Source organism: Heptranchias perlo, chromosome 30 (assembly GCF_035084215.1).
Source record: "Heptranchias perlo isolate sHepPer1 chromosome 30, sHepPer1.hap1, whole genome shotgun sequence".
In the NCBI taxonomy this organism is placed as follows: Eukaryota; Metazoa; Chordata; class Chondrichthyes; order Hexanchiformes; family Hexanchidae; genus Heptranchias; species Heptranchias perlo.
In genome coordinates this window covers 4,440,033-4,464,147 of record NC_090354.1, presented here as the reverse complement: position 1 = coordinate 4,464,147, position 24,115 = coordinate 4,440,033, and the positions used below count along the sequence as shown (strand labels likewise).

General features: G+C 43.5%; 1 protein-coding gene across 1 annotated transcript in view; it reads left to right on the top strand.

The window, feature by feature from the left end:
• gpr179 (G protein-coupled receptor 179) overlaps positions 1-24,115 on the top strand; it is a 74,666-nt gene that overhangs the window by 15,834 nt on the left and 34,717 nt on the right. Inside the window, exons 3-4 of the mRNA XM_067969154.1 lie at positions 18,269-18,371; positions 19,609-19,838. Coding sequence (XP_067825255.1) covers positions 18,269-18,371; positions 19,609-19,838 — 333 coding nt within the window. The remainder of the gene's footprint in view (positions 1-18,268; positions 18,372-19,608; positions 19,839-24,115) is intronic.

Here is a 24,115-nt window from a genome sequence, read left to right as displayed (position 1 = left end):
TCAGTGGGAGCACTCTCGCCTCTACAAGGATGAGAATTTTAAAATCGAGGCGAGATGAATGATTTTTTTTTGCTGGGATTGGTTGGGGGAGGAATGCTGGGATAATTCCGTTCCATGGAACTTTGACATCCGCCTGAAGTCTGCCACAGGGCAGAGGGATCATCCAAAACTCTGCTGCCCTTATCTGAACGGTATCAAGTATCGCCTACCCATCACCCATGTGCTCACTGACCTACGTTGGCTCCCAATCCGGCAATACCTTGATTTTAAAATTCTCATCAATGTGTTCAAATCCCTCCATGGCCTCGCCCCCTCCCTACCTCTGTTACCACCTCCAGCCCTACAAGCCTCCCAGATCCCTGCGCTCCTCCAACTCTGGCTTCTTACGCATCCCCGATTTCTATCACCCCACCATTGGCGGCCATGCCTTCAGTTGCCTAGGTCCTAAGCTCTGGAAAATCCCTCCCTAAACCCCTCCGCCTCTCTACCCCTCTCTCCTCCTTTAAGACGCTCCTTAAAACCTACCTCTTTGACCAAGCTTTTGGTCACCTGTCCTAATATCTCCTTATGTGGCTCGGTGTGAAATTTTGTCTGATGATTGCTCCTGTGAAGCGCCTTGGGGGACGCTTTTACAATCTTAACGGCGCTATATAAATGCAAGTTGTTATTGTTGTTGTTGCTCACAGTGAGTTTCCTCATGCAACCAAGAAAAGGCACTGAAGGGAGGTTTGATGTTTTCCAATAGGGTGGGAGGAAGCAGGGCTCCCAGATAGCACAGTGATTCATGCATGTGAACAAAACAAAACACTGCTTCAAATTTGCTCTGAAAATTTTCTCTTTCAATGTCAAAGACAATTTTTCTCAGTTTACATCTTTTTTCAATGAAGTAGTTTTGAACCAAAAGATTACCCTCCGCCGGACTTGCCTTTCCATTTGACTAACGTAATAGACTCCGACCATAAATAGAAATTATTCACAAACTCATAATATCCAAAACCCCAGCTCCTGAGCAAATTAGCATATTTAGCAATTTCAGCCTTTTCTATTCAATGTTATTCATCTCATTACAATAATACTGCATTCACCACTGCTGCCAGTGGAAAAACAAGCCTCGGAACATTCTGGAAACTTTTGCCTCAAAGTATAGGGCTATTTTAGCAGATGATATCTGCTGAACAGGCTTGACAGGGTAGATGCTGAGAGGCTGTCTCCCTGGCTGGAGAGTCCAGAACTTGGGGTCATAGTCTCAGGATAAGGGGTCGGCCATTTAGGACTGAGATGAGGAAAAATGTCTTCACTCAGAGTGTTGTGAATCTTTGGAATTCTCTACCCCAGAGGGCTGTAGATGCTCAGTCATTGAGTATATTCAAGACTGAGATCGATGGATTTTTGGACACTAAGGGAATCAAGGGATATGGGGATCGGGCGGGAAAGTGGAGTTGAGGTAGAAGATCTGCCAAGATCTTATTGAATGGTGGAGCAGGCTCGAGGGGCCGTATGGCCTACTCCTGCTCCTATTTCTTATGTTATCATATGTTATATTGATTTGTGCTGTGATTTAGAGGTGTATCAATAAACCCCTTAGGTACTGGTCGTCAGCAGGTATCTTATTCAGATCTATTCTGTTCCAAATGTCTTGGCCTCCTTTCTGGAAGGCGCTGTGTAAGCTTCAACAGCAAGTGCCAGCAGGCCATTCAACCGGGGGGCACATCACATGCCAAGCCTGCACTCAGCATCTACACATGTGCGTTTCCCCGCAGGGATCATTTGGATAGCGATCAGCACCCAGAGGCCTGGTTTTCCTGGGGGACTGAGACCGATTACCGTGCCCCAACCTGAAGGCACACCATTTTCACATCTACATCATCAAGGTGGCTGGTACATTTAGGCTGCCCTACGTATGTCCTTGCACCACGTTGAAGGCGGTTCATAAAATCATGCAGCACAGAAGGAGGCCATTCGGCCCATTGTGCCTGTGCCAGCTCGTTGAAAGAGCTATCCAATTAGTCCCACTCCCCTGCTCTTTCCCCATAGCCCTGCAAATTTTCTCCCCTTCAAGTATTTATCCAATTTCCTTTTGGAAGTTATTCATTGAATCTGCTTCCAACGCCCTTTCAGAAAGTGCATCCCAGATCATAACAACTTGCTGCGTGAAAAAATGTCTCCTCATCTCCCCTCTGGTTCTTTTGCCAATTATCATAAATCTCTGTCCTCTGGTTAATGACCCTCCTGCCACTGGAAAAAGTTTCTCCTTATTTATTCTATCAAAACCCCTCATCGTTTTGAACACCTCTATCAAATCTCCCCTTAACTTTCTCTGCTCTAAGGATGCCTGGTGTATAGCTGACAACGAAACCCTGAGACTGGGATAGCGTCTGGAAGACAATAGCTGGAGGCTGGGTACAAGAATCTGCCCTCCCATATCCAGGGCTCGGCGACTATCATGACTGAGTTGCAGAAAGTTAACCTGAAGCCCTGAACCCCAACTGGCGGAACCATCATCAACAACATCCACTTGCATCGTCAGTTGTTGCACAGTGGGTAGTATTTACACCTCTCAGTCAGAAGGTTGTGGGTTCAAGTCCCACTCCAGGGACTTGACCACAAAATCCAGGCTGACACTCCCAGTGCAGTACTGAGGCACACTGCATTCCTATGCCAATTGGAAAAGGAACAGACTCTTTGTTCCCCAATTGGATTAATCTTGACTTGTTAATTAAATAGCATTTTCCCCCCAGCTCCAATTTTTTTTACAACCAATAAATGAAAGTGTTCAAAGAAAATGAAAAAAAAATCACAATTTTGTTTAATGCCGTTATGATCTTTCTCCCTGAGTTTGCTCGCAGCAGTGTCCTGGAGATTACTCTTCAATTCCTGGATACTCCAGGACAATCCTGGAGGGTTAGCAACCCCTAGCTTAAAACGCTCTGCCACCGCAGGAGATGGGGGGAGCGGGAGGGGGGGAGAACGAACTAAGTGGATAAACAGAATTTCACACTTCGGCAATGATATAGTGGTTAAAGACCCCTCCCACTGCGTCACTTACCCCACAGACCCAGTCTGTGCTCTTAGCTGGTCAGCAGTAGGTGCACCTTAATTGGCCTTACAACCCCTGGGCGCGGAATGGGAGGGGGGAAATCAGCAGGGGTCCCTGATCCTGCTCACTATCCACTGATCCCTCCTCGAAATATACATGGAGCCACTGGGTGAGAGACGGGATGGGGCTGGGCGATGATGCCATTCAGTCAACTTATCCGCTGACACTCACCGTCTTAGGCTGACACGTGAAGATCAGACACTTGGGAGGGGCAGTCAGAAAAAAAGAGGAGAATTTGGAGGGGAGCAAAAAAAAAAAATAGAACGGACGGGTTTAAATTCGTCAAAGTGTAGCTCAAGTATTTGTAATGAAAAGAAACGCAAGTTGTCAGACACAAGTTTGAAGATGAGGAATAGAAGTGGGTAGGGAATGTGAGAAGTGGGACAGATGTCGCAGATGCTGAGCAATTCATTAATAGCAACATGACGAACATGACAGCAATGATACATCACCGGACCCTCAGGGAAACAGGAAGTGAATTAAGATGAGGCAGACGGTTGCATCAAGAGTTTAATAATGTAATCTCCCTGCTTGGATACAGTGCAGCTGTCGGCCTGACACCAGATTGATGGACGTAGCCAATGGGGGATTGTATACGATAACGAAATAAGAGAATAAAATGAAATCTGGGGCTGCTTTCAGTTTATTCCTGGAGGATATCAGTTCCCTAACAGACACTGTTTTCTTGATGCTTGTGGCCCATCAGCATTTGAAAAAGACACAGAGAGTTTTCCAAATGGACTCCAATAGTGGTCTTGTTGTCTGTTTCATGTTTCAAATTGTGTGGCACAAACTCTAACTCTTGATACAGTGCAAATTAAATACAGTGCAACTCAAATACAGTGAAACTCAAATACAGCGCAACTCCAACACAGTGAAACTCCAATACAGCGCAACTCAAATACAGCGCAACTCAAATACAGTGAAACTCAAATTCAGCGCAACTCAAATACAGCGCAACTCAAATACAGCGAAACTCAAATACAGTGAAACTCAAATACAGTAGTGAAACTTAAATACAGTGAAACTCAAATAGAGTGCAACTCAAATACAGTGAAACTCAAATACAGCGCAACTCAAATACAGTGAAACTCAAATACAGTGCAACTTAAATACAGTGAAACTCAAATACAGTGAAACTCAAATACAGTGCAACTCAAATACAGTGCAACTTAAATACAGTGAAACTCAAATACAGTAGTGAAACTTAAATACAGTGCAACTCAAATACAGTGAAACTTAAATACAGCGCAACTCAAATACAGTGAAACTTAAATACAGCGCAACTCAAATAGAGTGCAACTCAAATACAATGAAACTTAAATACAGTGCAACTCAAATACAGTGAAACTTAAATACAGTGCAACTCAAATACAGTGAAACTTAAATACAGCGCAACTCAAATACAGTGAAACTTAAATACAGTGCAACTCAAATGCAGTGAAACTTAAATACAGCGCAACTCAAATACAGTGAAACTTAAATACAGTGCAACTCAAATACAGTGAAACTTAAATACAGCGCAACTCAAATACAGTGAAACTTAAATACAGCGCAACTCAAATACAGTGAAACTTAAATACAGCGCAACTCAAATACAGTGAAACTTAAATACAGCGCAACTCAAATACAGCGCAACTCAAATACAGTGAAACTTAAATACAGCGCAACTCAAATAGAGTGCAACTCAAATACAGCGCAACTCAAATACAGCGCAACTCAAATACAGTGCAACTTAAATACAGTGCAACTCAAATACAGTGAAATTCTTCTTATAGCAAAAAACAATTCAAAGTTCCAATGTACTTACCATGTCAAAGACTGTTGAACATTCCTGTTGTGGTGAAACTATTACCCATTTATAGTGAATATCTGAGGACTAAGTTCATAAGGATCAGTAGAATTGTACATTTAACAAATCCGTGAAAACAAATGGCTCCATTTATATTTCACTCCATTCACCAATTTTAGCACAAAAGTAGATTTAGGTATAAAGTAGGGTTCCTAACTCATCCTTAAACAATAATTATTTTTTGCTAAGATTAGGCAGCAGAGGAAAACACAGTGCATAACTTCTGCAGATGTCAGCTGTGGCTCAGTGGGTAGCTCTCTCTCACCTTTGAGTTAGAAAGGCATGGGTTCATGCCCCACTCCAGAGACTTGATGCACATAATCTAGGCTGACACTTCAGTGCCAGTACTGATGGAGTGCTGCACTGGCGAAAGTGCCATCTTTTAGATGAGATGTTAAACCGAGGCCCCATCTGCCCTCTCAGGTGGATGTAAAAGATCCTACAGCACTATTTCGAAGAAGAGCTGGGGAGTTCACCCCAGTGTCTTGGCCAATCCCTCAACCAACATCATTAAAGCAGATTATCTGGGCTTGCAAAGGCTGAAATAAATTCCACTTCAGAATCACAGCATCCAGAAATGCTAAGAATGCACCATCGAACTGGAGAGTCTCTGAGTAAATATTTTGATTAATGTTCAGTGGACCTGACACTTTGAATGTCAGGGCTGGTTTAGAATAATAAAACCATGACTGTATTATTGAGTAGGTAATTTAGAGATGCTCCCTTAACTAATTGGACGCTCCCTTAACAATTAGTATGTGGTAGTGTATCAAATAGGTGACCGGTTAAATCCAGAGGTCAGGATTCTGCAAGATGGAGTTTGTCAGCAGAAGCTGTGATATAAAATGATTTCAAACCTTTCTCTTTCAACAACAACTTGCATTAAGATGGTGTAGAAAAATATTGCACTGTAATGTTGGATTACAACGAACCGTAAACCGAGTCGAAGTGAGAATTTTACAAGATGAAGGAAGAGCAAGAGGGTTTGGCTTAATTTTCATTTAGGAGGAATAAGAGAGCAATTGACCAATTTTTTAAAAATTGACTATTGAAAATTAAGAGAGCGAGAGAGAGAGAGACACTCTCTGAAAACGGAAACAAATTCAACTTAAAGGCCAATTCTGGCCTCTTGCACATCCACAACTTCCTTCACTCCACCATTGGCGGCCGTGCCTTCAGCTGCCTAGGCCCTGAGCTCTGGAATTCCCTCCATGAACCTCTCCGCCTCTCTACCTCGTTCTCCTCCTTTAAGACGCTCCTTAAAACCTACCTCTTTGGTCACCTGTCCTGATATCTCCTTTATTGGCTCGATGTCAATTGTTTTTTTTTTGGTCTGTTAATGCTCCTGTGAAGATCTTTGGGATGTTTTACTACATTAAAGGCGCTATATAGATGTAAGTTGTTGTTGTTCGTGGGTAGATAATATTCACACATATTCAGTGTGAAAGCAGATTCACTAACACTAAGTTCACAAACTCCATCTTGCAGAATCCTGACCTCTGGATTTAACCGGTCACCTATTTGATACACTACCACATACTAATTGTTAAGGGAGCGTCCAATTAGTTAAGGGAGCATCTCTAAATTACCTACTCAATAATACAGTCATGGTTTTATTATTCTAAACCAGCCCTGACATTCAAAGTTAGTTGAGACTGGAGAATTCAGTCTCCACACAACCATTGTAAAGTGTTCAATGTTCCATTTCAAAACAGAAAGAATCCAACTTAGTGAGAACACTTGGAAATTAACAAACCCGTCAACCTCTGCATGTAACTGAGAGTGAGAGACACCGGGATCGGGGGGCAGAGGGGGAATGCACAAGATGGCAACTTAGCAGTTAGAACCTGTAGGGAGTCATCTACCTGCACAATGTCTCTGTACTTAGCACCTGTTACCTTTGAAAGGGGCAATCTTCCAAAATATAATGGGCCAGAATTTGCTGGAGTGGAGCATCTCGCAGTGTGCCCCGTTAGTTAGACTTTTCCCCTCACCCTTCAGCTCGAAAAATTTTTGCGCCGCAAATTGCTGTAAGTGCAAGATAGTAACGGCATAGCAAAGGGCAATGGGACATCTGGAACCTTGGTGAACTACTGGACCAACAGTCTGTCTCTTTAACCAATTAAATTTCAGGGTTCAGAAAGTAACAGAGGAACAACGGAGAAGTAAATTGGGTGAATTAGATTCAAACCAGGTACAGAAAGAGAAATAAAGAGAGGGAAAGAAAGATTGGATTAAAAGAGAAAAAAAAAGAAAGATAAAGTAAGAAAAAAAAAATTAAAATTACAAATCTCTAAGAGCAATTTACTACCTGAAGGAGTGAGACTCCACGGTTTCAGTTGTTCCCTTTTTGGGCCGGAGAGGTTGAGCGGCATTGCAGGAACATAAATCTCGACATTAAAAGGGTCCCTACGCTGTTAAGTACCGGTCTTAACTTTCTGCGGTGAGTTTAATTGGTAATTAATGTACAAATGCAACAATTTCTTGAAACTCATGGGGAGATTGACAGTGAGATGCCGTTTTCACAAACCATCCAGCAACTTGTGGCGATTCGCAACTCACGGGGTATCTCTTCCTTGCCACAAATTGCTGGATGATTTACACACTAACAGTGTGCGCCATTAAACGCGCTGTTATTTTGCCAGCAAATTGTGGCCCAATGTTTGTGAGATTACAATTTGAGATGGAGGGTGGGGATTATCCAACACTACAGCAGATTCCATCTTTACAAGGGCATTACTAGGCCCACTGATTTATGATGATAAGTCAAATTCCATTTTGATTGTCTGAGATTTTTTGCGGTATTTTGGGGATTAGAATCATAGAATCATAGAATCATAGAAGTTACAACATGGAAACAGGCCCTTCGGCCCAACATGTCCATGTCGCCCAGTTTATACCACTAAGCTAGTCCCAATTGCCTGCACTTGGCCCATATCCCTCTATAGATTGTGTCCCATAATTCTGTCAATTTTTCCCTAAAATCCCAAACCACTAGCCTTATGCACCTTTTTTTTTTCAAAAGCTGAATTCTTTCTCCCCCACCATGTCCATTTTTTTTCTCCTTCCCTCTCCTGAAAGCCCTGAACCACAAGTGCTGGAGTTGGCCCAAATGGTCATTCTTCAAATGTTAGCCTAAGACAGTGAGTGTCAGCAGGTTATTCGATCATTAGTCACATCACAGGCCCAATGCTACCCTCGACTTATCTCTGTACACATGCTCTTCCCAGCAGAGCTCACTGGATAGTAATCAAGACCAGGGATCTTTGTCAATATTTCCTCTTCCTTGCCCAGGATGCTGAAACCAACTGTAGCACAGCTACTCCTGCTCCAGTTGAGAAGATAACATAAACTTGGGATTGAATCTGAGAAAGTCCAGTCCGTATGGGGCACTTTATTTACCTATTAAGCCATCAGGTGGGCTCGATGTTGGAGAGTTTTTGATGATCCAAGTTTTGAAGAGTCAAATCAATTGGGAAACTCCAAATTTCAACCTTTGGATTCAGTTTCAGTTGGTCTGAAACCAATTCTGCCTTGTCCATTCTTTATATTTTGTTAACCGGATCATTCTCACTTCTTAATTACTACATAGAATTTTACAGAACAGAAACAGGCCATGCGGCCCAATTAGATCAAGTTTGCAAAGCATCATGAGAAGAATTTTAAAAATAAAGAGAGAAGCTTTGTTAAGTTCTAGTGTGGAGTGTTGTAAATTAAACTCCATATTAGGAAGCTGCATTGGACTCAAGTGTGGCTATTAGTGTCAGCTGTGGCTCACTGGTAGCACTCTTGCCTCTGAGTCAGAAGGTTGTGGGTTCAAAATACCATTCCAAACACTCAAACATAAAATCTAGGCTGGCATTTCAGTGCTAGTACTGAGGGGGTGCTGCTCTTTCAGATGAGATGTTAAACCAAGGCCTTGCCTGCCCTCTCAGCTGGATGTAAATGATCCCACTGCACTATTTGAAGACGAACAGGAAGTTCTCCCTGGTGTCCTGGGCCAATATTTATCCCTCAATCAATATATCACTAAAACAGATTATCTGGCCATTATCACATTGCTGTTTGTGGGACCTTGCTGTGCACAAATTGGCTACTGCATTTCCTACATTAAAAACAGTGACTACACTTCAAAAGTACATCATTGGCTGTAAAGTGCTTTGGGATGCCCTGACATCGCGAAAGGCGCTATATAAATGCAATTCTTTCTTTTTTGGATCTTTCAATAGGGACCGTTACATGCATTCCAAACGTTCTGCTGAACAAGAGAAGGAAGGTCAAAATTGGGTAGAAACTTCCCAATGGTTCAGCAGGTAGATGCCCTGTGTGGTGTGGTACTAATCACCACCCCTGAGTATGATTCCCAGTCCATGTTGAGGTCTCAATAGAACTAGCATTGGCCCCAGTGCTACTGAGCTTGGCCGGGGAAAAAAAATCAGCCAAGCGTCCTGTTCCTGATGGATAGCCAGTGATTGGCGCTGCAGAGTGCCTGCACGCGAATGTCAGGTGTGAATAAGATTGGGCTCAGTTGTGATACCCGCAATGGTCCAACAGCCTCACTGTCTAGGATCCCACCTAGACAGGGTACTGGAGGGGTGGCCAGCCGAGTGAAGTCATCATCTTCACGAGAGGAGGGGAGAAAAGGGAAATAAGGTGGATCCTTATTGAAGACCAATTCACTGGAGCCAATGCACTGGAGACATATTTTGGTGAGAACCCACAGCCCATTCGCTCAATCTCAGCGAAGCACAGAACCGGACATTATTGATCGAAGTTTATTTTAAAGTAAATTACCCTAAGATAATAGTTTAAATCAAACATCTTCATTGATGCTGTTTTCCATACCCTGAGGTGAACAAACACCTGATTACGACATATTGCACTGATTAATTTCTCTTAATTGCTTCCTGATTATGAAATATGGCAACAGGGCCTGCCTTTCGATTAAAATCTTCCTGGGTGCAGTGAAGCAGTTTAAAATGAACACCATTAAAAATGAATTAGTACACATGCAGACTTTTACTAAATTATACATGAAAAAAACCCATCAGTTCCTTTATTACTGAAGAATTAACACTGGAGTTAGTATTTATTGTTTTACCCCTGTATCCTGTCAATGAGTTATTGCTTAAACTCTGTTGGATTTAATTCAGGGCCCAGTTTTGACACATAATACGAGTAATGGGATTGGACAAAATTTCCTTGGTGCTCTTAAGGGTTGTGCCAAATATCCTGCCTCCTCAATCAGCAAACCATTTGCACCTTGCCTGTGTGTGCATTCTATTTAAATGACCTGACAGTGTGAATTTGAGTCACTGCAGCACTAGTGTGCTGTGCCCATCTATATCACAGCAAATTCACTGGCCCAAATCTTCCTGCAACGGTGAGATCGGCGACATAGACCATAAATTTAGCCGTCTGACGCACCAATAGATTTCCCCCTATAAGTGCTGGCTGTGGCTCAGTGGGCAGTGCTCTCGTCTCTGAGTCACGAAGGTCCCACTCTAGAGATTTGAGCACATTATCCAGGCTGGCACTCCCCGTGCAGTACTGAGGGAGTGCTACACTGTCAGAGGTGCTGTCTTTTGGGTGAGATGTTAAACCAAAAACTGCCCTCTGAGGTGGAGGTAAAAAACCCCATGGCACAGGTAGATAAGGCGGTAAAGAAGGCATATGGGATACTTGCCTTTATTAGCCGAGGCATAGAATATAAGAGCAAGGAGGTTATGATGGAGCTGTATAAAACACTGGTTAGGCCACAGCTGGAGTACTGTGTGCAGTTCTGGTCGCCACACTACAGGAAGGATGTGATCGCTTTGGAGAGGGTGCAGAGGAGATTCACCAGGATGTTACCAGGGCTGGAGCGCTTCAGCTATGAAGAGAGACTGGGAAGATTGGGTTTGTTTTCCTTGGAGCAGAGGAGGCTGAGGGGGGACATGATTGAGGTGTACAAAATTATGAGGGGCACAGATAGGATGGATACTAAGGAGCTTTTTCCCTTCGTTGAGGGTTCTATAACAAGGGGACATAGATTCAAGGTAAAAGGCGGGAGGTTTAGAGGGGATTTGAGAAAGAACTTTTTCACCCAGAGGGTGGTTGGAGTCTGGAACTCACTGCCTGAAAGGGTTGTGGAGGCAGGAACCCTCACAACATTCAAGAAGCATTTGGATGAGGACTTGAAATGCCATAGCATACAAGGCTACGGACCAAATGCTGGAATATGGGATTAGAGTAGACAGGGCTTGATGGCCGGCGCGGACACGATGGGCCGAAGGGCCTCTATCCGTGCTGTATAACTCTATGACTCTATGACTCTCTATGACTATTTCAAAGAAAAGCAGGAGAGTTCTTCTCAGTGTCCTGGTCGATATTTATCTCTCAACCAACATCACTGAAAAACAGATTATCTGGTCATTATCTCGCTGCTGTTTATGGGACCTTGCTGTGTGCAAATTGGCTGCAGGGTCTGAATTATTGTGTTTATGAGAGTGGGGACCTCAGTGCTGTGGGAGTGGAGAACATTTCCAGTTTTTGAAGCCAAACATCAGCATCAGGGATTTGCTGTCAGGTATTCTAGCACAGACTGGACACAGCGCCTTGTGATTTTACTGTTGTGTTTTATTTAAAACTGACTTTAAAAAAATAATTAATGTTTAGCAACAGACATGACCAGCGTCACAAGCAGGATCATTCAGACACTGAGTCCTTCACCGCATAAAAGACAGTTAACTGCCTTGTAACCATGACAATGCCCCTTTAAGCTCCAGTTGCCAATTCGGCCGTGATTCTTTGTAAACAGCATCCGCTTATAAATAGTTTTTGCATTCGCTCCTTTCTGGGTGTATGTCATGATGACATGAGTTCAGTAAAATAGCACAGTCCTGAAGGTTTGCGTGATCTCCCTGTTCAATCCCTTCAACAGATGACTCACTCGGTGACAGCAGCCTTGCAAGTGCTGGGAAAAATAACTAAACCCTCTAATCTCAAGCTTTTACAGATATCATGATAATTTAGGGATTCTGAAATCATTTCCCCACCCCCCCACCCCCATCCAAAGGATGAGAATTGTCTGTCCAAATCAGCTTTCGGAGTGACTGTCTGTCAGATCATACAGTGTTTGACTGTTATTTTATAAATTTTTATCCTTTTTTTCCTCATTTACCTGTTTCACTATTGCAACTCACTTCATCGAATCATACGGCACAGAAGGAGGCAATTCAGCCCATCGAGTCTGTGCCAGCTCTATCCAAAGAGCTATCCAATTAGTCCCACTCCCCCTGCTCTTTCCCCATAGCCCTGCAAATGTATCCTCTTCAAATATTTATCCAATTCCCTTTTGAGAGTTACTATTGAATCTGCTTCCACCGCCCTTTCAGGAAGTGCATTCCAGATCGTAATAACTCGCTTTGTAAAAAAATTCTCCTCAATTCTCCTCTGGTTCTTTTGCCAATTAACTTAAATCTGTGTCCTCTGGTTACTGACCCTCCTGCCAGTGGAAACAGTTTCTCCTTATTTGCTGTATCAAACACCTCTATTAAATTTAAAATTAAATAGGTCTATGCACTATCTAGAATGGTGCAGGGCCATAGAGTTCAGGAAGGTCCAAGGTTTAATCCCTAGGGCGTGAAATCGATCCAAACAATATAATTAGTGCAAAATGGATTCACCGTGAATCTGCAGCCCGTTTAACACAGTGCCTGATTTCCATTGACTGGCGTAGACCAATTTCACCCCATAGTTTCGACTGTAGTGAGCTGATCTGAACTGGGGCAATAGTAAGGGTGCTGATACCTGTGGTCTGCGTACCCCTGGGCTAGTGAGAGGGGCGGAGGGGGAGCAGCAAGGATTCCCGCTCCTAATTGCTATCCAGTCTCTTCTGCTAGAAAGTGGACCTTTGTAGATACCAGATGTGGACTGGATCAGGTTCAGTTGTGATGCCTACTAAGGTTGAATTGCATGTTGAAACTCAATGTCTAGGCTTGCAAATGAAGAATGACCTTTGAGCGAGATGCTGCAGAGCCATCACTGGCAGAGGAAGCCTCCTCCAGCAAGAATCTGCTAATTCAGGAGGAGAGACTGCAAGTTTTCGGGGGGAAGAAAGAGCCTGTTTACAAAGCACTGTGAGAAATAGGGGCTGACAGTGGGGACACAACAGACTGCACAATGCCACCAAAAAACATGCATTTATATCGCACCTTTAATGTAAAGAAAGGTTATAATACAGACCACCTAATAGTGGAAAGAAGGTGGAGGAAGAAATCTGTGAGCAAATATGTGAAATGAGTAAAGGAAATAGAATAATAATCATGGGAGATTTTAACATCCCCAAATAAACTGGCAAGAAGAGGTAGGTAAAGGGATACAGGGAAAGCAATTTTTACAATGTGTTCAGGACTCCTTTCTTACCCAGTATATTAAAAAACCCAACAAGGGAGGAAGCACAGCTGGATCTAGTAATGGGAAATGAACCAGAACAGATCAGAGAAGCCAGAAAAGGAGAACATCTAGGCAATAGCGATCACAACATAATAAGGTTTAAGATAAAGATTGAGAAGGACATAAGTAAGACAAAGACCAAAGTAATAAAAGCTAATTTTCAGGGGATGAGAATCGAACTAAGGAAAATAGACTGGAAAAATTTACTGATAAACAAAGAAATAGTACAGCAGTGGGAAACATTTAAAACGGTGATCAATAGAGTCCAGTAGAAATATATCCCACTAAAAAGCAAGAACAAACTAACCATGGATGAATAAAGAAACAAGGGCAAAATTGAAACTAAAGAAAAAAGCATACACTAAAGACAAGAAAGGAGAGGATGACAAAAGGGAACACGAAAAGGTTAGGAAAGAAGTTAAAAAAACAATTAGGAAGGCAAAGAGAAACTACGAAATTAAATTATCAAGGAATATGAAAAGAAATAGTAAAGTTTTCTACATAAATAACAAAAGAAAGTCAGTATAGGGCCGCTAAGGGATACACACGATAAACTCACAGGAAATGGCAACAAAAAGGCAGAATTATTAAATAATTACTTTGCCTCAGTATTTACCAGGGAGACTAACATGGTGGGCATGAGATTTGAAGAAGAGATCAAAAAAGATATAAAGACATTTAAGATGGGAAGCGGGGAGATAATTGATAAACTAATCAAACTTAGAGAGGATAAAACCCCTGGTCCGGATGGATTGCATCCGCGAATATTAAAAGAAGTCAGGGAAGAGATAGCAGAGGCACTATTACACATATATAAAAATTCATTACAGAAGGGAATAGTGCCAGAGGACTGGTTGACAGCTAATGTAATTCCTATATTTAAAAAGAGAGATAGAACAAGCCCAGGGAACTATAGACCAATTAGCTTAATGTCGGTGGTAGGAAAGATAATGGAATCTTTACTCAAAGATGTAATAGAAAAACATCTAGAAACCGGAAATATAATAAAGAATAGTCAGCACAGACTTCAAAAGGAAAGGTCATGCTTGACCAAACTTATTGAATTCTTTGAAGAAGTAACCGAAAGGATAGACAAGGATAATGCAGTAGATTAATATATTTGGATTTTCAAAAGGCCTTTGATAAGGTACCGCATAGTAGACTCATGACTAAGGTCAGAGCATGTGGAGTCAGGGGACAGGTAGCAGAATGGATTGCAAGCTGGCTACAAAACAGAAAACAGAGAGTAGGGGTTAATGGTAATTTCTCAGACTGGCAAAAGGTGGGAAGTGGTGTACCACAGGGATCGGAGCTGAGATCACTGTTGTTCAGCATTTACATAAATGATTTGGACTTGGGAATCGGAAATACAATTTCAAAATTTGCAGATGACACCAAATTGGGGGGTATAGTTAATACCGAGGAGGACAGCGACAAAATATAGGAAGACATTAACTTGCACAATGGGCATGTAATTGGCAAGTGAATTTCAATATAAATAAGTGTGAGGTATTACTTTTTGGTAGGAAGAATAAGGGGGCCACATACTGCTTGGATAATAAAAGTCTAAACGTGGTAGAGAAGCAAAGGGGATCTGAGAGCATAAAGGAGCAGGGCCAGAGGACCGAGACCATGGAGGGATTTAAAGATGAGGAATGAAGATTTTAAATTTAATGCGTTGGGGGACAGGGAGCCAATGTAGGTCAGTGGCAGAAAGAAAAATGAAAAAAATATTTGCATTTCTATCGCGCCTTTCACGACCTCAGGAAGTCCCAAAGCGCTTTACAGCCAATGAAGTACTTTTGAAATGTAGTCACTGTTGTAAAGTAGGAAACTCGGCGGCCAATTTGTGCACAGCAAGATCCCACAAACAAGCAATGAGATAATGACCAGATAACCTGTTCTTAGTGATGTTGGTTGAGGGATAAATATTGGCCAGGACACCGGGGGAGAACTCCTCTGCTCGTCTTCGAATTAATGTCGTTGGATCTTTTACATCCGCCTGAGAGGGCAGATGAGGCCTCGGTTTAATGTCTCATCCGATAAACGGCATCTCCGACAGTGCAGCGTTCCCTCAGTACTGTGCTGGGGTAGTGTAGAATGGGAGGTGAATCCACGACCTTCTGACTCAGAGGCAGGAGTTCTGCCCACTGAGCCTCGGCTGATACCCATGAGGGTGTGAGTGAAGGGCGAGTGGGACTTGGCACGGGACAAGATACATGCAGCAGAGTTTTGCACAAACAGTATTGGGATTTCATTTCTCTACCAGACCGAGTGAGAGTGAGCTCTCCAGATTGGCGTGTAAATCTAACACTGGCTGGAGAGCTATTACTGACCACTGATTCCACACAGAGGTACTGAGGATTTAATGGATTTTTTGCTTTGTTAGCATTAAGGTCCATTTAGCTTTTAAGGAGGATTTTCCATGTTTAACCTTGATTTCCTAATGCCTGCTTCTTTTATCCTGGGATTTCAATAATCTCTTTAAGTGCTAATGCCTTTTGAAGTCCAATTTTGCCACGAAAAAAAATCTTGCATGCACCAATTGATTAAAAATAAAATATTTCTTTCCCCCGTGGGCTCAGCTGGTAAGAGCACTAATTGGTGTAGTGCTGGACTCTACAGACCGAGACAATCACTGGCTCAATCCCCTGGCTATGCCAAGTTAGCAAATTTAAACCAGGCTACTTACAATCAGCCTCAACATTCCAGGGCCAAGGAGGAGAAACAATTAGTCAAGGTTGCTGCTTTGATCACCATCCAGAGACTGTGCATACATCCCGCTCCCTCCACCACTGGCACACTGTGTCTGCAGTGTGTACTGTCTATGGGATGCACTGCAGCAACTCGCCAAGGCTTCTTCGACAGCACCTCCCAAACCCGCGACCTCTACCACCTAGAAGGACAAGAGCAGCTGGTGTATGGGGACAACACCACCTGCACGTTCCCCTCTAAGTCACACACCATCCCGACTTAGACATATATCGACCGTTCCTTCATCGTCGCCGGGTCAAAATCCTGGAACTCCCTCCCTAACAGCACTGTGGGAGCACCTTCACCACACGGACTGCAGCGGTTCAAGAAGAAGGCCCACCACCACCTTCTCCAGGGGCAACTAGGGGACGGGCAATAAAGGCCGGCCTTGCCAGCAACGCCCACATCCCCAAAATGAACTTTAAAAAAGCATAGATGCTGGGTGAGGGCGGGACTCCTTCAGGTGTGATGCCTTCCACAGATGAGTAGCCACAAAACCCAGACTGGGGAGGTGGGAGAAAAGGAAGCAGCAGACAGTGCCCACGGAATGGTAATCCAGCAAGGAGACAACACCTTCAAGAGTAGAGGGGAGCGAATTGGAGGGAAACAAAACAAAATAAAGTTTGTAAAAAAAAAAAATTAAAATAGAAACTGTTTGAATAACACAGTGAGTTGCACATACGACACAGCATTGCCTGAAACGTGGTGACTTGTCAGCATGTGGCTAGCATATTAATGACAAGTGTTTGGATTTGGGGCAAACCATTACCCAATCACAGTTGATTAATCACGAGTTGATTAACAGAAAGTGGCTTTTTTCCCCTCTAAATATGATGTGACCTTTCCAACTGTTTCTAAATTAGGGAGAGTTGATCGACAAAGCAGAATCACATGGGCTGACCTCAGAGCCCGGTGCCCCAGGTAGCACGTTCCTGAAACATTCTGCAAATCAACCCCGTGGATGACATTCTCAGCTGCTTAATATTTATATAGTGACCTTTCTGCTGTGTTCCCTCCAGGATTGCAGATTTTTTTTTGAGATGATATCTCTGAGGGCATTGTTTGTTATATCTGCTGAAAATGACGCCTTTTAACTCATCTACCTAAATGTTTATAAGAAATCGTCTTCTGGTAGCCGACATTCAGATTGGGCAGTGGGTAAATATACTGCCCAGAGCAGCTATTGAGAGAAACAGACCAGAAAGAAACAGGTGTAATCCCCAGGCTGTACTGAATTAGCTGGTCTGAGTTGTGACAGTGGTAGGGGCCACTACAATTGGCTCAGCACCCTGGGTTATGGAGAGGGGGAAAAGTTACCCATCCGTCCCATTTTTGGTTGCCAACCTGTAGCCCCACTGGAAAGTGCATGTGTCCATCAGATAAAAGAAAAGACTTGCATTTTTATAGTGTCTTTCAAGACCTCAGGACATCCTAAAGGGCTTTTTTTGAAGTGTAGTCACTGTTGTAATGTAGGAAATGCAGCAGCCAATTTGCGTACAGCAAGATCCCACAAACAGCAATGAGATAAATGACCAGGTCATCTGTTTTAGTGATGTTGGTTGAGGGATAAATATTGGCTAAGACAATGGGGAGAACTCCCCTGTTCTTCTTCAAAACAGTGCCATGGGATCTTTTACGTCCAACTGACAGCACCTCCAACAGTGCAGCACTCCCTCAGTACTGCACTGGAAGTGTTAGCCTAGATTTTGTGCTTAAGTCTCTGAAGCGGAGGCTCGAACCCACCTACTGACTCAGTAGGCGAGAGTGCTCCCATCTGAGTTACCGCTGACAGAGCTAAGATGAAGAGGATCAGGCATACCTATTATGGTCAAGAAGCCGGTCAGCATTTCACCATCTGAGTCCACACGTGAAGATTAGCCATTTGGGCAAGTACCTGAAGGCACCCTTTGAACTCTACTCTCGCTGTGGGTCAGGGCCTTCTGGAGAGGAGGGGGAAAATTGGGAGAGAAAAATATGTAGATGCCAACCTAAAATTTAGAGATTTGCTTCCTTTTTCAAACAGGGAGTGACATGAATCAATACAGACATATAAACCGCTACAACTCGGCTCAGGTGCCTCGAGGTAAAGGGATAAATAACAAACTACTTGATGTCTCTTTCAATTCCAGTGTACTCCACTCAAAGGACGAGGGTTTCAACTGGGAGCGTATCAGTGTGTCTGTAAGAAAGGATACTACAACCCCAATCTTATCTCAACCAACAGCTTCAATAGTAAGTATCCAATCCTCTTCTGAGAACTGATACACAAGAAGATAGAAAGACTGGAACTCCAGAAGGCATGCTAGCCTGTTGACCACGTGTGACCTGGCCCCGCCCTCCTCAGTTAATCTTATAAGGGAATATTCTGCAAAGTTCCTCCCTAATCCCCAAAGGTAAATCAAATAGACCCAAGAAAATGTAACCTCACCTCACACATCCGTGACCAATTGCTCTGCTTAACATCTCCATGGTCCCAGCAGCTAAGGAACCTTCATGCTACTCACACCATTCCATCCACCACATTATCCCTTCAGACACAAACCCAACCCTAACCAGATAATCATCCAGCTTTAAGTGCCAATCAGCACAGCATTAAAACCACCTTTGATGGGAGTTTATTCCACATATCCACTATTCTAGTGAGGGAAAAACTCTTCTCCCCTCATGTCTTGCTTAAGGCTTGTTAACTTTGATCTCTAGTTTAAGTGGTAATTTGGCCCATTAAGCAGACAGGCTATGGATTTTAACAAAGGGATAAATGTAATGTAGTTGACATTGGACAGGGATCATGGCCTCGATTTTAAGATCGGTGCATTGGGTTGTGGGGGGGGGTTGGGGAGTCGGTTCATGAGGAGCGGGGCCCGATCGACTGACAAACTCTCCCGCCGAGGCCCGGAGAGATTTTGACTCCCGGGCCACATTTCCAAATCCAGGCTCCGACTCACACCTGATCCCGGCAGGAACCACTGCCTGGCCGGCGAGCGGGAGCGGGAATTTGAGCAGCAGAAGGCCGGGGCCAGGAATTGGCGGGAACCGTCCCCAGCAATCAGGTATGTGGTGAGGTAGGGGGGAGGTGGGGGTGGGGGTGGGGGTGGAGGTGGAGGGCCCAGAGGTGATCACAATTGGGGGAGGAAGTCTGGGGAGGGGAGGCCCAATTTAAAATTGCAGTCGGTCAGATCGGGGCATGGGAAGGAGTGAGTAAATCCCTCGCTCCATTTTAACTGCCCCCCCCCCCCCCCACTGCACCCCCCTCAAGTTAAAATCGAATCCCATGTACACAATGAAAGGAGGTGTATTAGAAAGTTATCTCTTGCTGTTCTATATTTTCAAGATTCGTTAATCGAAAACAGTCCGATTTTATTCTGCCTATTGTACCTGACGGTGTTTGTATATCAGGATTTGCTGACTGTGCTGCTCAGGCTATACTGTGACCCCGAGGTTCTAAGCCTCTCTTTTGTGATGATTGCAGGGCAAGATGATAAGCACATCTCCTACTTCAGTCGATATGCTGTTGGGGAGCCCAGGAGACTGTTTCAATGTCTGCCATGTAAGGACGGATGTGGCTCGTGTGTCAGCGATGCTCCATGTCTCACCCAGGAGGATGGGCACTTAAGATTGGCTGTCTTGTCCCTCCAAGCTTTCTGCATGTTGTTAGTGTTCATCAGTATGCTGGTGGTCTATCACTTCAGAAACAACAAGGTAAGTCAGTTCGTGGTCTGAGTATGTACGTATGTGTGTTTGCTTATGTGTAAGTGTGTGTGTTTGTTTGTGTGTATGTGTGTATGTTTGTGTGTATGTTTACATTTGTATGTACGTGTGTGTTTGTGTGTATGTATGTGAGTTTGTGTTCACATGTGTGTATGTACATGTGTTTGTTTGTGTGTACATATGTGTGTTTGTGTTCAAGTGTGTGTGTTTGTGTACATGTGTTTGTGTGTATTGTTTGTTTGTATGTGCGTGTGTTTGTATGTGCATGTGTTTGTTTGTGTGTACATGTGTGTTTGTGTGTATGTGTGTTTTTGTTTATGTACGTCTATGTGTGTTTGTGTATACATGTGTGTGTTTGTTTGTGTGTACATGTGTGTGTGTGTGTTTGTGTGCACGTGTGTTTGTTTGAATGTATGTGTGTTTTTGTTTATGTGTGTTTCTGTGTGTATATATGTATGTGTGTGTTTGTGTGTACGTGTGTGTACATGTGTGCATTTGTTGTGTGTACATGTGTGCATGCGTGTGCCCCACAACATTATCAGGATGAACTCAGCCCAAAGCAAAACAACTTGCATTTATAAAGCGGCCTTAATATAGAGAAAACATCTTAAGGCACTTCACACAGGGTTGCCAACTCTGGTTAGACAAATTCCTGGAGGTGTCATCACATGACCGCCTGTCTCCACCGCCCTGCCTCACATGTCCATCCTCATGGTGCCCCGCCTTCCCACGGCCAATTGGAAAGCAAGTAGACTCTTCATTACCCGATTGGATGATTCTTGACTGTCAGTCAAATCCCATGTCCAATATTTTTATAACTAGTAAACAAAAGTGCTCAAAGAATTTTTTTTAAAACACTGTTTTTTTAATGCCCTTATAATTTTTCTCTAGGGTTGCTCACAGCAGTGCTCTGGAGATTAGTTTTTATTTCCTGGAAACTCCAGGACAATCCAGGAGGGTTGGCAACCCTAGCTTCACAGAGGTATTATGAAAAAAAAATGGATGTTGATCCAAAGGAGGGGTTATTACGAAGGGTGACCAAGAGTTTTAAGGAGGTTCTTAAAGGAGGAGAAGGAGGTGGAGAGACAGAGTGGTTTACAGAGGGAATTCTGGAGAATGGGCCCAGGTGACTGAAGGCACGGCCGCCAATGGTCGGGTAAAGGGAGGGGGGAATGCATTATAGGCAGAGTCAAAGGAATGAAATGTTTGGGGAGGGGAAGGTGAATTGGGGCTTATAGGGCTGGAGGAGGTCACGGAGATAGGGAGGGGAAAGGCCATGAAGGGATTTAAACATAAGTATGAGAATTTTAAATTGGGAGATGTTGGAGATGAACAGCCTTTAAGCACAGGCAGAGCCAGGGAAAAGGGGGGCAGGCAAAGAACAATAGGGAAGAGGTCTGTGATAGGGTGAAGGGTGCCTCCTTGGTGGAAGAGCTGTCTTCTCCACCAGGTAGCACGTTCTCCATCCACCCATACCAAAGCCAATGGCCCACTAGAGTTGAATTATTTTTTAAGCAAGCCACTCTGAATTGAGACTTTGCCCTCTGCACTAATCCGGGTTCTGTGCTGCTCATTAAATTCTTTGTTCAGCCAAAAATGTCTGGGTTTCAAAGGGCGTCTGTCACTGTTCAGCAAGGAGCAGAAACTTGCACCTATTGTCGACGACCAGTTTATTTTTTTTTGCTTCCTCTTTTAATTTAACCGACGGTTGCAATTTGCAACAAATAAGAATGGCCCCTGTTTCTGGGTTTCCTTCAGAGGTCAGTGTGTGAAGCAGAGATTAGAGGCACAGCAAAAAAAATACAAAAACTAATATTCACAAAATACAAACCAGTAATTCCTGTGACTCTGCTTTATTTTCATACTTGGACCATTCCTGAATGATCACACTGTTTAACCATCTCCAGCACTGTTCATAGAATGATACAGCACAGGAGGAGGCCATTTGGTCCCATTGTGCCTGTGACAGCTCTTTGAGCTTTCCAATTACTCCGAGTCCCCTTACTCTTCCCCCGTAGCCCTGCAAATTTTTCCTTTTCAAGTATTTATCCGATTCCCTTTTGAAAGTTATTATTGAATCTGCTTCCACCGCCCTTTCAGGCAGTGCATTCCAGATCATTACAACTCGCAGCGTAAAAAAAAACCCGACATGCTCAAATCCTGGAGTAGGGCTTGATCGCACAGTCTTCTGACTTGAAAGCAGGAGTTCAAGCTACTGAACCAAGCTGACAGCTGCCCCTTCTCCTCACTAACCCCTGCGAGCAAAGGTCAGATCACGGTATAACCTGCGGCTTTCGATTTCTTGCACTTTTTGAAAGTCCACCCTTGGCGGGCGAACGACAAAAGGAATGCTCGTTTGAAAGGTGAAGCAGCCCCACGCTGCTTATAGATCAATACACTTCAACAAAAGGCCCAACAACAGGAGGTCGTCAGTCACCAGAGACTGAGCAGCTCCTCTCTTGTCAATAAGGATTGTCTGTTGGCATCTCTCCACCAGGTGGGCACCGATGATAAAGTGGCAGAATTCAGCACCAAGTGCCAATCGATAGAGGATAAAGAAACCTTCTACATCTCTGCCCAAGATTTAATCTTTGTGAAAGATATCGATGTTTTAAACTCTTAGGACTTAAAACCCCCTCAGAGGTTATTTTCATCTAAAAATTATTGCCCTTGTGTTTTTCCTTAAAACAAAATATTATTAGAGTAATATTGTCATCCAGGATTGATGTTTCACTGTCAGATTACGTGTAACTGGGGAATGCCACATTCAAAGTGTCACGTCTCAGGTTTTATAATGAATTTCTCTCCTCCCCTCCCTCACCTCCTAAATTTATACAACCTGACTTCAGTCCAAAGGCCCTTGGCAAAGACAGTTAATTGTAGCCATGTGATTTATATCAATTAGTGTTAATTGTATTCAGGTGGTGCATATCAATTGGGAACTCTCTTGTATCCATTTATATGAGAGCTGATCTAGGGTGTGGTGGGTGTAATGTGGAGCTCTGTGAATAAAGGCTTGGAAGCAACTGAAGATCAGGCTTCTATCCTTATAACAACAGTTGTAAACAATTTTACAACACCAAGTTATAGTCCAACAATTTTATTTTAAAATCCACAAGCTTTCGGAGGCTTCCTCCTTCCTCAGGTGAAGGTGAATTCACCTTCACCTGAGGAAGGAGGAAGCCTCCGAAAGCTTGTGGATTTTAAAATAAAATTGTTGGACTATAACTTGGTGTTGTAAAATTGTTTACAACTGTCAATCCCAGTCCATCACCGGTAGCTCCACATTATAACAACAGTGCCCTTTCTCTCACCTTGTCCCTGCTCAAAGCTTCCCCGATCACAAAAATGCACATGAAATGAATATTAAAAAGAAAGACTTGCATTTATATAACGCTTTTCACAACCTCAGGACATCCCGAAACACTTTACAGCCAATGAAGTACTTTTGAAGTGTGTTCACTTTTGTAATGTTGGAAACGTAGCAGCCAATTTGTGCACAACAAGGTCCCACAAACAGTAATGTGATAAATGACCAGATAATCTCTGTTTTAGTGATGTTGGTTGAAGGATAAATATTGGACACCGGGGGAGAAATCCCCTGCTCTTCTCCGAATAGTGCCATGGGATCTTTTACATCCAACTGAGGGGGTAGACGGGGCCTCGGTTTAACGTCTTGTCCAAAAGACAGCACCCCCATCAGTGGACCAATCCCTCAGTACTGCACTGGGAGCGCCAGCCTAGATTATGTGCTCAAGTCTCTGGAGTGGGACATAAACCCACAACCGTCTGACTCGGAGACGAGAGTGCTACCCACTGAGCCACGGCTGACACAAGCTATGAGATATTTAGGAGTCCAGATAAGGTCATTAATCACAGAGTAATGCCCCTGTGGTTTATGTTGTCTGAACCCCAATACCTGTGACACGTATCAAAGAAAATGCATCAAAGCATACAGATTAGAGAGGAGTCCTGAGCCTCAGAGACCAGGTCCGATCCCTGGTCTATGTTGAATTAGATGATCTCAGTTGTGGGGGCATAAGAACATAAGAAATAGGTGCAGGAGTAGGACATACGCCCCTCGAGCCTGCTCCTTCATTCAATAAGATCATGGCTGATCTTCTAACTCAACTCCACTTTTCCGACCTATCCCTTGATTCCCTTAACATCCAAAAATCTATCGATCTCGGTCTTGAATATACTCAATGACTGAGCATCCACAGCCCTCTGGGGTAGAGAATTCCAAAGATTCACAACCCTCTGAGCAA